Consider the following 15696-nt stretch of genomic DNA (forward strand, 5'->3'; position numbering starts at 1 on the left):
AACTTTACATTTGGTCAGATTCTCAAAAGAAGCACACTCAAAAGTGCACACTCAAAAGTGGTGGTTGACAGGAGATTATTGAAGGGGTTGTTTACAAAATGTGGTCCGTGTTAAGGGAAGCTAACAAGGAATGGTGAGATGTCCAGGGATAGTAACAGTGAGGAGCCTTGCTACTCCAAAGACTAAAGGGCTAAGGAAAGAGACATTTAGCTACAGAGGAGCCACCAGACAGGAGCTGTGTCCAATAACAGAGGGACAGAGTCACTGCCAAACCAATGCACAGCAAGGAGGAAGCCAGGAAAATAAGCACTCCAATTTCTCTGTCCTACCCTCCAGTTACTTGAGTTTTTCTTATTGACCAAATCTAACCAGATACCAAAGGGAAGGAGCATAGAGACACCTGGCTCCACAGAGAAGTTTGGGGGCACAGCACAGGATAGAGAAGGAGAGGAAGGGGATCTGAATGGACACTGCAGAACATCCCGAACAATAGGTAATGGACAGCATCTCAGTACAGGTTATTGCAACAAAGTATAACCATCAAGTCACTACTTAAGGTTTATCTCATACTTGATTGAGAGAAACAATATCTTGGATGCTACATTACAGGACTTTTGGCTCAGTTATACCTCTATAAAATCTATATGCTATCTCTAAATTAATGCCCATAATTACAAAGACCATATTTTCTTGAACCCTCATGCCAATAGAATAAATGTCCTTGAAATGTCCTTTGATATTATTCCACCAGAGCCTGGGTTCATTACTTAAAAACTCCATGCCAGCACTGTCTGTAAAATAGCACTTCCTCAGAGGTTTGGCCTAAAAATTAAATAAGATAATTAATATAAAGCATTTAGCATGCCTACAGGATTTCTAACTCTTATTCTGGTGATTATTGATTTAAATAAAGCCATCCTTTTTTGCATGTTCCTTTTTTCTATTCAGCATTCAACTTTGGCACTTTAACATTTGCATATTCAAGTGGGAAAATTTTACAAGCTAGTAATAGACCAATATAAGAAAATATAATCACACAAAGTAATTAAGGAAAAATGTAAAATTATATGCATTTTCATCTTATCAATTTAGGAATTTTTATCCTTATTTATCTATATTATTTTTTTCCATTTTTTATTGAAATATAATTGATATTCAATATTTTATAAGTTACAGGTATATAATACAGTGATGACAATTTTTAAAGGTTATATTCCATTTATAGTTGTTATAAAATATTGGCTGTATTCCCTGTGTTGTACAATATATCCTTGTAGCTTATTTTATACATAGTTGTTTGCACCTCTTAATCCCCTACCCCTATATTTCCCCTCCTGCCTTCCCTCTCCCCACTGATAACCACTGGTTCATTCTCTATATCTGTGAGTCTGCTTCTTTTTTGTTATATTCACTAGTTTGTCATATTTTTTAGATTCCACATATAAGTGATGTCATACAATATTTGTCTTTCTCTGTCTGACTTATTCACTTAGCATAACACCCTCCAAGTCCATCCATGTTGCTGCAAGTGGCAAAATGTCATTCTTTTTTATGGCTGAGTAGTATTCCATTGCATATATATATGGCACATCTTCTTTATCCATTCATCTGTTGATGGGCACTTAGGTTGCTTCCATATCTTGGTTATTGTAAATAATCCTTCTATGAACATCGGGGTGCATGTATCCTTTCAAATTAGTGTTTTAGTTTTTTTTTTTTTTTAATATGTACCAAGGAGTGGAATTGCTGAGTCATATGGTACTTCTATTTTTAGGTTTTTTGAGAAAACTCGATACTGTTTTCCAAAGTGGCTGCACCAATTTACATTCCCACCAGCAGTGTACAGGGGTTCCCTTTTCTTCATATTTTCACCAACATTTGTTATTTGTGTTCTTTTAGATGACGACCATTCTGACAGATGTGAGGTGATATCTCATTGCAGTTTTGATTTGCATTTCCCTGATGATTAGTGATGTTAAGCATCTTCTCATGTGCCTGTTGGCCATCTGCATTTCCTCTTTGGAAAAATATTTACTCAGTTCTTCTGTCCATTTTCAATTGGGTTGTTTGTTTTTTTGATGTTGAGTTGTATGAGCTGTTTATATATGCTGGATATTTAACCCCTTATTGGTCATATTATTTGCAAATATTTTCTCCCATTCAGTAGGTTGTCTCTCTTCATTTTGTTTATCATTTCCTTTGCTGTGCAAAAGCTTTTAAGTTTAATGAGATCTCACTTGTTTAGTTTTGCTTTTATTTCATTTGCTTTAGGAGATGGATCTAAAAACATATTGCTGTAATTTATGTCAAAGCGTGTTCTGCCTATGCTTTCCTCTAGGAGTTTTATGGTTTCTGGTCTTATACTTAGGTCTTTAATTCATTTTGAATTTATTTTTTTATATGGTGTTAGAGAATGTTCTAAGTTCATTCTTTTACATGTAGTTGTCCAGTTTTCCCAGCACCACTTATTGAAGAGTAAAGCCATCCTTTTTTAATGGTCATATTCTACATGAATGGTTAATGGGTTAATCTGTAAATAATAGTATATCAAATTTATTAAAATATCCACCTTTTATTTAAAACATGAGAGAAAAAACATAGCATACTAAATAAAAGTATAGTGAAACATATATCCTTACACAGGAAAACCCAAGATATACTTTCTTCACAGTGGACAGACTGTTCTGGATTGTAGTGAATCACTGCTTGTGCTTATTAGTTAATGATTTAAAGCAATTATGTTCAGATATGCTGGGCAGAATTTTACTACAGACTTTGCCACATGGATTATCAACCTCTTGCAAGTCAGTTGAGAAAGCAGTTTGCCTATGGAGAAGTAAGATATGATGATAAAGATTTTGAGAAGAAATTGGTTAAAAAATATAGCTGGCTTTTTCTCTATGAGCTAGTCTCTCAACAATGACATATAAAAATATTCCCTTTTAGTAGCAAATGCAAAAAATATTGACCACTTCTAAAGTATGTCATTTGCCGTTTTGCATCAAAGCACTTTAAAACCTTTTAACACCACAGAAGTAGAAACTAAAGTACATTAAATATACTGTCTGTGGTATAATATTCTTCAGAATATTAGATCTTAGGTATAGAATAATTATTACATCTCATGCACACTTTCATGAATTTAGTAAACTTTCCTTTCAATTCCTGTCATGAATTCTATGGTATAAATGATAACAAAGAAATGATCCTTTTTTTGTTTCCTCTGATAAAGAGTAAATTATAAATTAAGATACTTTATTTTTAAAAGTCAAATAATCATCAGTTTTAATCTTTGTTTTGGAGAAAATTGTTAAAAATTCTTCACCTACCTAGGGATGAACTCATATTTGTGGGTTTTAAAACTTGATAATTTAAATAATCAAAACCACTTTACATGTTTAATAATATGTTCTAAATCTCTGATAAACCTGTGAACCTTTGATAAATATGTTAAGAAACTTGATAAAAGAAACCACACACATACTCCTCAAAATAACATTTTTTATAACATTGTTCATTACTTGTATATTATTTTAGTATTATCATCATTGGATTCAAAAGCATGGCCAGAAATTTCTAAACCTCAGTCACTTGGAATTCACATTTAGGCTGCTTTATGTTCATAAAATATGCCAAGGCATTATGTGGTTGGAGTGAATCGCAAAATTGCTGTAGACTACTTTAGGTGATTTTACAAAGAAGGCATCATGCAAATATTCTTCCAGCATTTACTGAGTCATTTTGCTGAAAACAACAAAAAATGCCATTGTAATTATGTTAGACATGTATTTTTCAAATGTATGGTCAAATGCTTTATCCCTTATGTTGTAAAAGTATTGATATTTAGCGAAACAAACATTTTATTATTTTTTTTTAATCAGAGGAGACACTATACCTATTGATATTGTGCCTTCCTCATGTATTCCATTTGTGCCCAATCTTACATTGCTTTGCGACATATTATTTCTCTCACTAGATTATTACTTATTCACTCAACAATTCATTTCTTCCTTCAATTTATTTAATAGAGTACCTACTATGTATTGAGCTGTCAGACATCAATTTGGTCAATTAGGACAATTCTGAAGGTAACTGAGTCAAACTGAAGGTAACAATCATGTCTGTATGGTGTTTAAAGGGGAAGAACAAAGAAGCTGGGATTACTCATCATCTTGTGACCTTTCTGTTTCATTTCTTTTATTTATTTATTTATTTATTTAATTTAGATAGTTAGTTAGTTACTTAGTTAGTTATGACTGCGTTGACTTTTCGTCGCTCTGCGTGGGCTTTCTCTAGTTGTGGCGAGCGGGGGATACTCTTTCTTGTATTGCGCGGGCTTCTCATTGTGGTGGTTTCTCTTTGTTGTGGAACATGGGATCTAGGTGCGTAGGCTTCAGTAGTTGTGGTACACGGGCCCAGTATTTGTGGTTCGCAGACTCTAGAGTGCAGGCTCAGTGGTTGTGGCACACTGGCTTAGCTGCTCCGAGGCAGATGGGATCTTCCTGGCCAGGGCTTGAACCAGTGTCCCCTGTGTTGGCAGACAGATTCTTAACCACTGTGCCACCAGCAAAGTCCCATTGGTTTCATTTCTTAATCTCAGTTTCAAGAGTCAGGATGTCTCTGGTATATGATTCTCTGGCCAGGTGGTCCGTGGCCTGGGGGTCTGTGAGCTCATCTTGCCCTGGAAAAGCAACCCGAGTTTGTACATTAATGATGAAATGTGATGATACAACAGCAATTTTAGTCACCTGATGCTGGATGATTAGTGGTCAGTGAGCACAGGACTGAGGTCAGAGGGGACAAGCAAGGGGATAAAGTTTTGGATGGAGATTAATCACAAACTCGGTAAGGGAACTCAATTTTAGGGGGACTCCTTTTAGAGTACACCAACACTGAGAAGTCTGCTCACAGCACCCAATCCTTTAACTAATGTTGATCAAAGTGATGGTATTTAATGAGCAAATGAAAAAAAATAACTTTTTTCTTCACTCTGCTACTGAATTAATATCTAACCTTAGGAATTAAGGCATATCCTTTTAGGATGGTTGGCATTATGTTGTATACAATAAAATACTAAGCAATACAATAGGTGATTTTTAGGCAGCCTAAACCTTGAAAAAACTAGATACCAGCCCAGAAACTGAAAAGCAGTTGGCTATTTAACTATGTTTAAGTTGAAAATAAATGTATAATTAGAATGGAATGTAGGCTCCATAGGGTCAAGGAACTTTGTTTTATGCCCTTCTCCATTCCTCGTGCCTGACACATAGTAGATGTTCAATAAATTCTTCTTGAATGATTATGTCCTCATCAAACATAAGCTCATATACTGACATCATGACATTGTGTGGAGAGGAAGAAGACTTCTAAAGAACAAACATCACTATTTTGGACATGTAAATGCAGTTTATAAGAGACATATGTGACACTTTCAGGATTCTATACAATGGCACCACTGTGGTTTATTTAAAGGTTTTTAAAATTCTGAAGTATAAGAATATAGCAAGTATTAAGCTGTTATTTTTGTGACTATTTAAAAGGCCAAAAAAGTATCTGTTAAGTAATTAAATTTGCAAAGATTTGGATGAAAGAAGAATTATGTACCTATGTGTCACTGTGCTGAGAAAACATTTAGTCATCATGACTCTATGGCAGTCTCATCTGTGTGGTGCTCTAGAAACAGTTTTTATTGGCAGTTGTACACACTGAACAAATTAGGGTTTGGGTTTGAATCGTAGTAGTAATTATGATTAGGGCTCTTAATGTTGATACTTTTCACTAAATAATAGAGTTTTAAACGAATCTTTTCAAATAAAAATAACTTGAGCTTGGGGAAGGTGCCCTTAGAATTGTATAAATGTGGCAAAGATGGGCTCAGGAGACATTTCCAGACACTCCACACAGGATGAAAAACATTTAAAACATGACCAAATGTACTTTAGTTGCCTATGAAAGGAGACTGTGATTTGCACATACAAGTGCTCAAACATATTGAAGGATTATTTATAGCAGAACTAATGGGACATTAATTGTGTGTGTTTACATTTTAAAAATTCATGTTCAGTTTTTATCAGCATGTTCTCAAGGTGTTTTTTTTTGCCATTTCTATGAAACCCAAACCATTATGTATACTATGGTGTGACTTTAACATACATCATATTATTTTGAAACTTGAGACAAATACTGATTAAGCACAAGTTAAACCCCACCAACACATATTAAAGGACCCACATGTTTATAGTTGATACTGATGGATTCTTTTTCACTAGCTGTGTATGCTTCCTTCAAATTCAAGTACTTCCTTCTGAAATGGGATTGGTTGATCTTATGACAAGCAAGAGTAATTGAATATGAAAGAGAATGTATATGTATATATTCTCTTTCATATTCCTTTCCATTATGGTTTATCACAGGATTTTGAATATAGTTCCCTGTGCTATACAGTAGGACCTTATTGTTTATCCATTCTATAATACCAATTTTCATTTGCTAATCCCAAACTCCCACTCCTACCCTCTCCCACCCTCTCCCCCTTGGCAACCACCAGTCTATTCTCTATGTCTCTGATTCTGTTTCATTAATAGGTTCATTTGTGTCCTATTTTAGATTCCACATATAAGTGATATCATATGGTATTTGTCTTTCTCTTTCTGACTTACTCCACTTAGTATGATAATCTCTAGTTGCATCCATGTTGCTGCAAATGGCATTATTTCCTTCTTTTTTATGGCTGAGTAGTATTCCATTTTACATATGTACCCCATCTTCTTTATCCGTTCATCTGTTGATGGACATTTAGTTTGTTTCCAAATGTCTTGGCTATTGTGAATAGTGCTGCTATGAACATAGGGGTGCATGTATCTTTTTGAATTATAGTTTTGTCTGGATTTGCACAGGAGTGGGATTGCTGGATCATATGGTAATTCTATTTTTAGTTTTCTGAGGAACCTCCATACTGTTTTCCACAGTGGCTGCACCAACTTACATTCCCACCAACAGTGTAGGAGGGTCACCTTTTCTCCACACCCTCTCCAGCATTTGCTGTTTGTAGAGTTTTTAACGATGGCCATTCTGAATGGTGTTATGTGGTACCTCATTGTAGTTTTGACTTGCGTTTCTCTAACAATTAGCGATGTTGAGCATCTTTTTGTGTGCCTATTGGACATCTGTATTTCTTCTTTGGAGAAATGTCTCTTTAGGTCTTCTGCCCATTTTTTGATTGGGTTGTTTGTTTTTTTTGTTGTCTACTCGTATGAGCTGTTTGTATATTTTGGAAATTAAACCTTTGTCAGTTGCATCATTTGCAAATATTTTCTCCCATTCTTTAGGTTGTCTTTTCACTTTGTTTATGGTTTCTTTTGCTTTACAGAATCTTGTAAGTTGATTAGGTCCCATTAGTTTATTTTTGGTTTTATTTCTATTTCCTTGGTAGGCTGACCTAAGAAACCATTTGTACTATTTATGTCAGAGAATGTTATGCCTATGTTCTCTTCTAAGAGTTTTATGGTGCTATGTCTTATGTTTAAGTCTTTAAGCCATTTTGAGTTTATTTTTGTGTATGGTGAGAGGGCGTGTTCTAACATCATTGATTTACATGCAGATGTCCAACTTTCCCAAAACCACTTGCTGAAGAGACTTTTTCCCATTGTATATTCTTGCCTCCTTTGTCAAAGATTAATTGACTGTAGGTGTGTGGGTTTATTTCTGGGATCTCTATTCTGTTCCATTGATCTGTATGTCTGTTTCTGTGCCAATACCACACTGTTTTGATTACTGTAGCTTTGTAGTATTGTCTGAAGACTGTAATGGCTATGCCTCCTGCTTTGTTCTTTCTCTTCAGGATTGCCTTAGCAATTCTGGGTCTTTTATAGTTCCATATGAACTTTAGGATTATTTGTTCTACTTTTGTGAAAAAGGTCATGGGTAATTTGATAAGGATCATATTAAATCTGTAGATAGCTTTGGGTAGTATGGTCATTTTAACAATATTAATTCTTCTAATCCAAGAGCATGTCATATATTTTCATTTCTTTGAATCATCTTCAGTTTCCTTTATTAATGTTTTTTAGTTCTCAGTGTATAAGTCTTTCACTTCCTTGGGGAGGTTTATTCCTAACTATTTTATTTTTTGTGTTGCAATTTTAAAAGGTATTGTTTTTTGCATTCCCTTTCTGATATTTCATTGTAAGTGTAAATAAATGCAACTGATTTCTGTATATTAACCTTGTATCCTGCTACCTTGCTGAATTCGTTTATCAGTTCTAGTAGTTTTTGTGTGGAGTCTTTATGGTTTTCTATATATAGTATCATACCATTTCATATAATGACAATTTTACCTCTTCCCTTCCAATTTGGATACCTTTTATTTGTTTTTCTTGTCTGATAAATAAGATTGACAAGTCTCTGGCCAGGCTCACCAAGAAGAAAAGAGAGAGAACACAAACAAAATAAGAAATGAAAAAGGAGACATAACAACTGATAACACATAATTACAAAAAACTAAGGGAGTACTATGAACAATTATATGCCAACAAATTTGATAATCTAGAAGAAATGGACAAGTTTCCAGAAACATACAGCCCAACAAAACTGAATCAAGAAGAAATAGATAATTTGAACAGAACAATCACTAGAACTGAAATAGAATCTATAATTTTAAAAATCCCTACAAACAAAAGTCTAAGACCAGACGGCTTCACAGATGAATTATACCAAACATACAAAGAAGAACTTATACTGACCCTTCTCAAACTCTTCCAGAAAGTTGAACAGGAGGGAACACTGCCAAGGACATTCTGTGAAGCCACCATCACCCTGATACCAAAACCAGACAAACAAAGACACCACCAAAAAAGAAAATTACAGGCCAATATCTTTGATGACTATAGACGGAAAAATTCTCAAAAAAATATTAGCAAACCAAATCCAACAACACATAAAAAAAAGTCATACACCACGACCATGTGTTATTCATCCCAAGTTCACAAGGACAGTTCAACATATGCAGATCAATCAATGTGATACACCACATTAACAAAAGAAGTCAAAAATCACATGATCATCTCAATAGATGCAGAAAAACATTTGACAGAATTCAACATCCATTCATGACAAAAACTCTTACCAAAGTGGGGATAGAGGGAACATATCTCAAAATAGTAAAAACTATTTATGACAAACCCACAGCCAATATAATACTCAATGGTGAAAAGTTGAAAGCCTTTCCGCTAAAATCTGGAACAAGACAAGGATGCCCACTCTCACCACTTCTATAAAACATTCTTATTTTTCCTCCCTATGTTCTTGAATACTCATCATTGTCTATTTTGTTAAATTGAAAGTAGTTTTCTTTGATAGAGTCCTATGTAAATTCCAAATTGTGTTATTTAATTCTACAGACATAGCTTGATATTTTTATGATTGAATAAATCTCTATTCCCTTGATTACTAATGTTCTTTGTTGATTGCTGTGGTGAATACCTGAAATGTTGTCTTTTCCTGTCTATTTATACAAGAAGGCTATTTTTTGATCTGCAACTGTGGTCTCTCTTTGTGCAGTCTGCCCCAATTGCTTTACTTTTTTTTAACAGCAGCAAACACAAGGATAGACTAGTAAACACTGATTTAATGTTGAGTTCCCAAAGCGCAGAACAGAAGCTCTGTGAAGTCTTACCAGTTAAGAAGGGGATTCACCCCCAAATCAGGATTAGGATGGAGATAAAAATAGTGTTCAGGTATGAACAGATGAGGACAAGAGGAATTTGAGGATCAGGAGGTGAGGGCGTTCAAGTCCAGCTGTGTCCTATGAAAGAAGAAGAAGGAGCAGGGGTGGCATCAGGAGACTCTTCACAAGTGGCCAGATGGTCAGCACTGCCTTTTGTCACAAAGCAGGTATAGACATGGTGCCCACAAAGGAGAAAACTAGATGAGGTGCAGCACCTCTCCTAGTAGAGAAGGAATGGAGTTGCTGGAGTTAGTTTATAACAGGTGACTAGAAAAATGCCACTTGTGAACAGGTTTATTTCATCCAAGTATTCGTCAGATATTATTAATCATGAAGAAATATATTAATAATAAGGAAAGAGCAAATGGGAGTCTATAGATAAGACATTCTAGGGTATCCTGGTTGAATTGGTAAATTTTGAAATATGTATGCCCAATATTATTAAATTTATATTCACCTGATTTAAAAGTGTTCTTGGATTCACTCTGTTAAAAATGTTCCTAAAATATTTTTCTTAAAGTGTCTCTCGTTTTATGATAAACACTTGCTTTGCCCGAAATTATGTTTTGTCACTTTACAAACTCACTGAAATATGTTCTTTCTATTAATTTTACTTGACACAGTTTAAATTTTTGCTTTTGGAAAAAAATTAAAAATCTGATTAAAATTCTCAGAAGAATTTTTGAATATAAAATTATTACAAAACAACAGCTTAATGACTTCAACATTAATCATAAATGAATGCACAAATTTAATTTTCTTAAAACACATGTGGATAAAATACTTTGAAATTATTTGAAGATATCTAACATACTGAAAACACTCTATTGAGTGTTCACTCTATTGAGTCTTAAGACTCTATAGAGATTCCCAAGTTACCAAATTGCGGCTAAATATTGAAGGCACTGTTGTGTAGCTCTTGAGTTAGTTTCTGTGTACAAAAGAGATTTGCTCTAATGAAAAGTTTAGGACCAACCGTTGTCAGCGAACTGACCATTCACCTGTCATGATTATGTTACTTGGCTTTGTTTGAAGGGGGACTGCACATAGACTGAAAGCAGAGGAATGACAATGTCTTGTCAGAACACAACTTTTCTACTGGCTATTTTCAGAACTAATCTAAAAATAAATTTCCAAAACCTAAGCACAAGTTCAAAAATCTGTGATCAGTTTCACGATTACTTCTGATGTGTTAAAATCTCGAACAGAAATGGTGTCCAGGCTTTCCTGAAAACAAGTCCACTTGAGCGAGGAAGAGGGAGAGAGGTGGGCTGGCAGTGTTCTTTGTGGGAGTTTGGAGGGAGGCGCCCTGGTTGTGGTATAGGCAGCCCCTTCTTGCCACCCCACGCGCATGCGCTATGAGCTCATCCACGTGGGGGACTCAGCAGACTGTGCTTGGTACATGGTGAACTTTCAAAAAAGGTTAATTGTAGCAAGTAATAGAGATCAATAGTTATAATAATATAATACATAATAAATACAAAAAATAAAATATTAACAATATAAAAATAATAAAAGAATTAAGGATTACCAAAGTCAAACTTCACTAGAGGTGTCAGGTACAATTACAGTCTACCGAAACAGTAATAATGTAATAATAACAGCCTATATTTGTCGAGCTCTTATTGTGCATGTATTATTATTTTTATTATCTCTATTTACAGATAAGAAAAATGAAGATTAGGGGAATGTAAGCAATATAGCCAAATTGGTACAGCTAGTGAATTTACAAACCCACGAAATCGGGCTTCAGAACCACGCTCGTAAGAATTGTGCTCTACATATTCACTGATGTTGGGGCATTTTTACTTATCCAAATAATAGTTGTGTATTAAAAAAAAAGTCCTCTGAGCCATTCCCCAGTGTTGGCTCTAAAAACTCCAGATATTAGGGAAGAGATGAAATCACTTCAGGAAATTTCAACTATGATTAAAAAAATAAAATACTTTTTGTCAAAAAGAAATGGTAGATTGCACATTTATAAATTATAAAAACATATTAAAAGAAGAACTGATTGCTTTAAAAAGTTACATAATTAATGTTAATCAAGAAACATATTTTCTGTTAATTTGTGAAATTAAGTCTCTGATTATACAACATATTCATTCTGTTGGATGTTTGTATTCTATTCCAAAAAGTAGAGTTTGTGAAAGAATTAAAGGTGATGTCTCTCTTACAGCTTCAGCACAATTTGGTTTCAAATTGGACATTGGTTAAAAATAAAGCTACTGTATTGAAATAGATGTTGAAAAATATGTCACAATAATCAAGGCAGAGGACAAACTTCTGAGAGTTGGGACTATGTATATATTTTGTCAATAACCTGTCTCCAGCCAAGACTGCCTGAAATGCTACCTCTTCCTCTCAGAGTCATAAGCACCCCAATGGAGACATCACTTTGAGTGCTTTGGTATTTTTGAATTTGAAGCTTTACTACTACCTGCAAAGGGACAAGAAGGTTATGTAGAGTACTAGAAGTCCAATCAAATTTTACTCAACTGGATTGCTCTATTTGATTTCTTTTAAAAGTTGTACAATTGTCAACCGATTCAAAGTATATGTATAATTTTCAAGTAGAGTGTGAAAAAATAAAATGAACACTCATGAACTTCTAAGTAACAGTCTAAAATATTACCTATTGCTTTGACACGACCTGTTTGTTTCTCTTTGATCACATTCCCTACTATCCATTCCATCCCAGAGTTACTAAGATCTTGAATTTTGTGTTTATTATTATACCTGTTATTTAAAAATTGGATGTACTACTCATGCATATATTCATAATTTAAGAATTATTGAACTTTGTTGAGTTTTATAAAAACAGTGTCATATGTCTAGAGCTTGAATTTTTCACTCAAAGTTTTATTTCTAGAATTTGTTCATGAGATTTCATATAGTTATGGGTAATTTATGTTCACTGCTGTAAATATTCCACTATGGGTATGTGACAATGTACTTACTCATTTGTGTCAGTCATGGTTCTGATGGGAAAATAGAATCCACTCTCTACATAATAGTTATAATGTGTAATTCAGGACTGACATGACTCTTGGAAGATGGGGGAAGGGACGTTAGGAAGGCTGCCACCAGGGGACATGAAGATCTGAGCCCCACGCCTGCAAGGACCTGGGACTGGGCCTGTGGAGTGGTCTGTGGGGCTGCCCTATCAACAGAGTAGGACTCATGTGGAGGTCAGTAAGCAGCCGTGTCTGACCACTGTGATTTGCCAGGAGTAATGGACTGCAGTTCATGTTCACCTTCTAAATCTCATGCAACCTTCTGTCACTGGCAGAATCCAGCACCAAAGGAAGCACATCGTAAGGAGTCCTATGCACGTGTCTGAGGTGTGGACACATGTTAGTGTGGTGTCCAGGTGAGGGCACACCACCACTGAATTGATGATTTTCCCCAGTTATTTTTGTTCCTACAAGCCTCGAGACTTTGAACATTCTTGTACACATGCTAAGATTTCTCTAGAGAATATACCTGGGAATGGGTATGTGAGGCATGGGTTAAATGCATTTACAGATTTACAGGACGATGCCAGCAGGGTTGTACTTACTCACAGTCCTACAAGCAGTGTATATGAGTCTCTGTGGCTCCACATTCTGGTCAGTGTTTGGTTTCTGACTCCTTATTTCTACCACCATAGTGTGTGTGAAATGGGATCTCACTGTGGTCTTAATTTGATTTTTGTTTAACTGTTAATAAGGTTGAATATTCTCACTTTTTCTTTGGCCGTTCTCTTCCTTCTTCATGATTATACCTATTATCTTTTGTTTGTCTTTTCCTTACAGTTTTATACTTGGGATTGTAAACTAATAATTTATTGTTAACATATAATGTAAATAGTCTCCAAATTTGTGGCTTATATTTTTTGCCTTTCTTATGGTATATTTTAATAAACAGATATTCTTAATTTAATCAGGCTTTTATTCTACTCTTAGCATATTTTTACATCTTGTTTTAGAACTCTTAGACATTATTTCCTTATAATTTCTCTTATGAGGAAATTCTAAAATTTGTCTTTCAGACCTAAGTCTATAATCCATCTGTATTTATTTTTTTGCTATGGTGTACAAAGCAATTTCACTGTTCTTATTATGGAGAGGCTGTTATGCTCTACATTTGACAGTTCCTTCTTTCCTTAGTATATTAGTTTTCTACTGTTGCTGTAAGAATTACCACAAAATTAGTGGCTTAAACCACAACAGAGTTGTGTACAATCTCCCAAGACTGAACCAGGAAGAATGCAATGGTAAATGGGATTGTTCCCTTAATTTCTCTTTCTGATATTTCATTGTTAGTGTATAGAAATGCAAAGATTTCTGTATATTAATTTTGTTATCCTTTAACTTTACAGAATTCATTGATGAGCTCTAGTAGTTTTCTGGTGGCATCTTTAGGATTTTCTATGTATAGTATCATGTCATCTGGAAACAGTGACAGTTTTACTTTTTCCTTTCCAATTTGGATTCTTTCTATTTCCTTTTCTTCTCTGGTTGCTGTGGCTGGGACTTCCAAAACTAGGTTGAATAAAAGTGGTGAGAGTGGGCATCCTGATCTTAGAGGGAATGATTTCAGCTTTTCACTTTTAAATATAATGTTATTAGGTGTGGGTTTGTCATATATGGCCTTTATTATGTATGTGGCACTTCTGTTGAAAATAAGTTTGACCATTTAAGCATGGTCTTTCTGAACTTTATATTGTTCTGTTTACCTTACTTGCCTATAGATATGGCAATCCACACTCCAGTACAGCACTAAATAGCTGTGATAAGAACAGGTATCTTGACTTTATCCTGGATTTAGGGGAAAAGCATTTAATCTTTTACCATTAAATGTGGTTTAGTTCTTACTCTGGGATCACAGGTTTAAAAAATAGAATAACTCTGATTTAGAAGACAGTTATCTAATTTTATTTTTCTCCATTTCATGTGCCCAACATAGTTTTTAGTGCAATTTAAGACTTTTGTATTTTTAAAATTAATGAGTGAGTGATTGCCTGAGTCACTTGGTGTGGTGCTGTGCCTTTAGTAGCTGGCAACATACTCTGATATCTGCTTTTAGTTCCCTTGTTTTTAACCATATTTTAGGATTATTAAATAAATTAGATAGGTCCCCCCACTCCCAGAATTTTCCATTTAGGCAAATGGTTTTGTATATATGCTCTATCTAGCATTTTAAACTTTTCTGTATGTGTTCACATCTTTTATTTGCTGATCCTTAGAACAACTCTTTAACATAGAGAAGGTAAGATCAAAGAACAGTTGAATCTCTTTATTTCCAATCATTAAATTTGGAATGGAAAGTTATAGGCATAGACAATACTTATCAAACATAAATATTAAATTTTACTTTAAAAAAAATTAAAAATATTTACTTTTACAATTTTGAATGTGCATAGACATGTTAAAATTGTTTTTTATTTCAATAATCTGATTGGAGAGAAAAAGGCTTTAAAAATTTTGTAAACCCTAGTGCTTCTCCCTAATTTTATTCTTGAGTAATTTATTTATCTATGTGATTATATGAGTAAATGATATGTTCAAAATATTACTGACTTTGGCATTCCTTTGGAAAGAAGTGTCTTTTTAAAAGTGGATCTGATCTCGGAGGTCTGAGATGGTTTTCTCTGTGTGTGTGTGTGTGTGTGTGTGTGTCTGTGTGTGTCTGTGTGTGTCTGTGTGTTTGGGTATGTGAATAGCATAACTCTCTTCTCCATGGTAAAGATTGAAAAACCCATAACCCATCAGTTTTGCTTGGTGTAAATTATTACTTTTCTCTATTTAAAACAGACATTCTATTGATTTTGTTTCCTAGTTCAATTTTGTGGGGAAATTGCTTGGACCAAGAGGAAACTCCTTGAAGAGGCTACAGGAAGAAACAGGTGCTAAAATGTCTATCCTGGGCAAAGGATCAATGAGAGATAAAGCAAAGGTATGAACTTTGAATTTGATACTTAACATACA

At 34.5% G+C, this 15696-nt stretch overlaps 1 protein-coding gene across 1 annotated transcript in view; it reads left to right on the top strand.

The window, feature by feature from the left end:
* The window catches only part of KHDRBS2 (KH RNA binding domain containing, signal transduction associated 2), a gene marked incomplete at both ends in the record, with an annotated part of 694748 nt that overhangs the window by 198374 nt on the left and 480678 nt on the right, over positions 1 to 15696 (top strand). Inside the window, one exon of the mRNA XM_082664427.1 lies at positions 15548 to 15664. Within this exon, the coding sequence (XP_082520553.1) occupies positions 15548 to 15664 (117 nt within the window). The remainder of the gene's footprint in view (positions 1 to 15547; positions 15665 to 15696) is intronic.

This window comes from Grampus griseus, assembly GCF_964374135.1.
Source record: "Grampus griseus genome assembly, chromosome: 10".
Classification (NCBI taxonomy): Eukaryota; Metazoa; Chordata; class Mammalia; order Artiodactyla; family Delphinidae; genus Grampus; species Grampus griseus.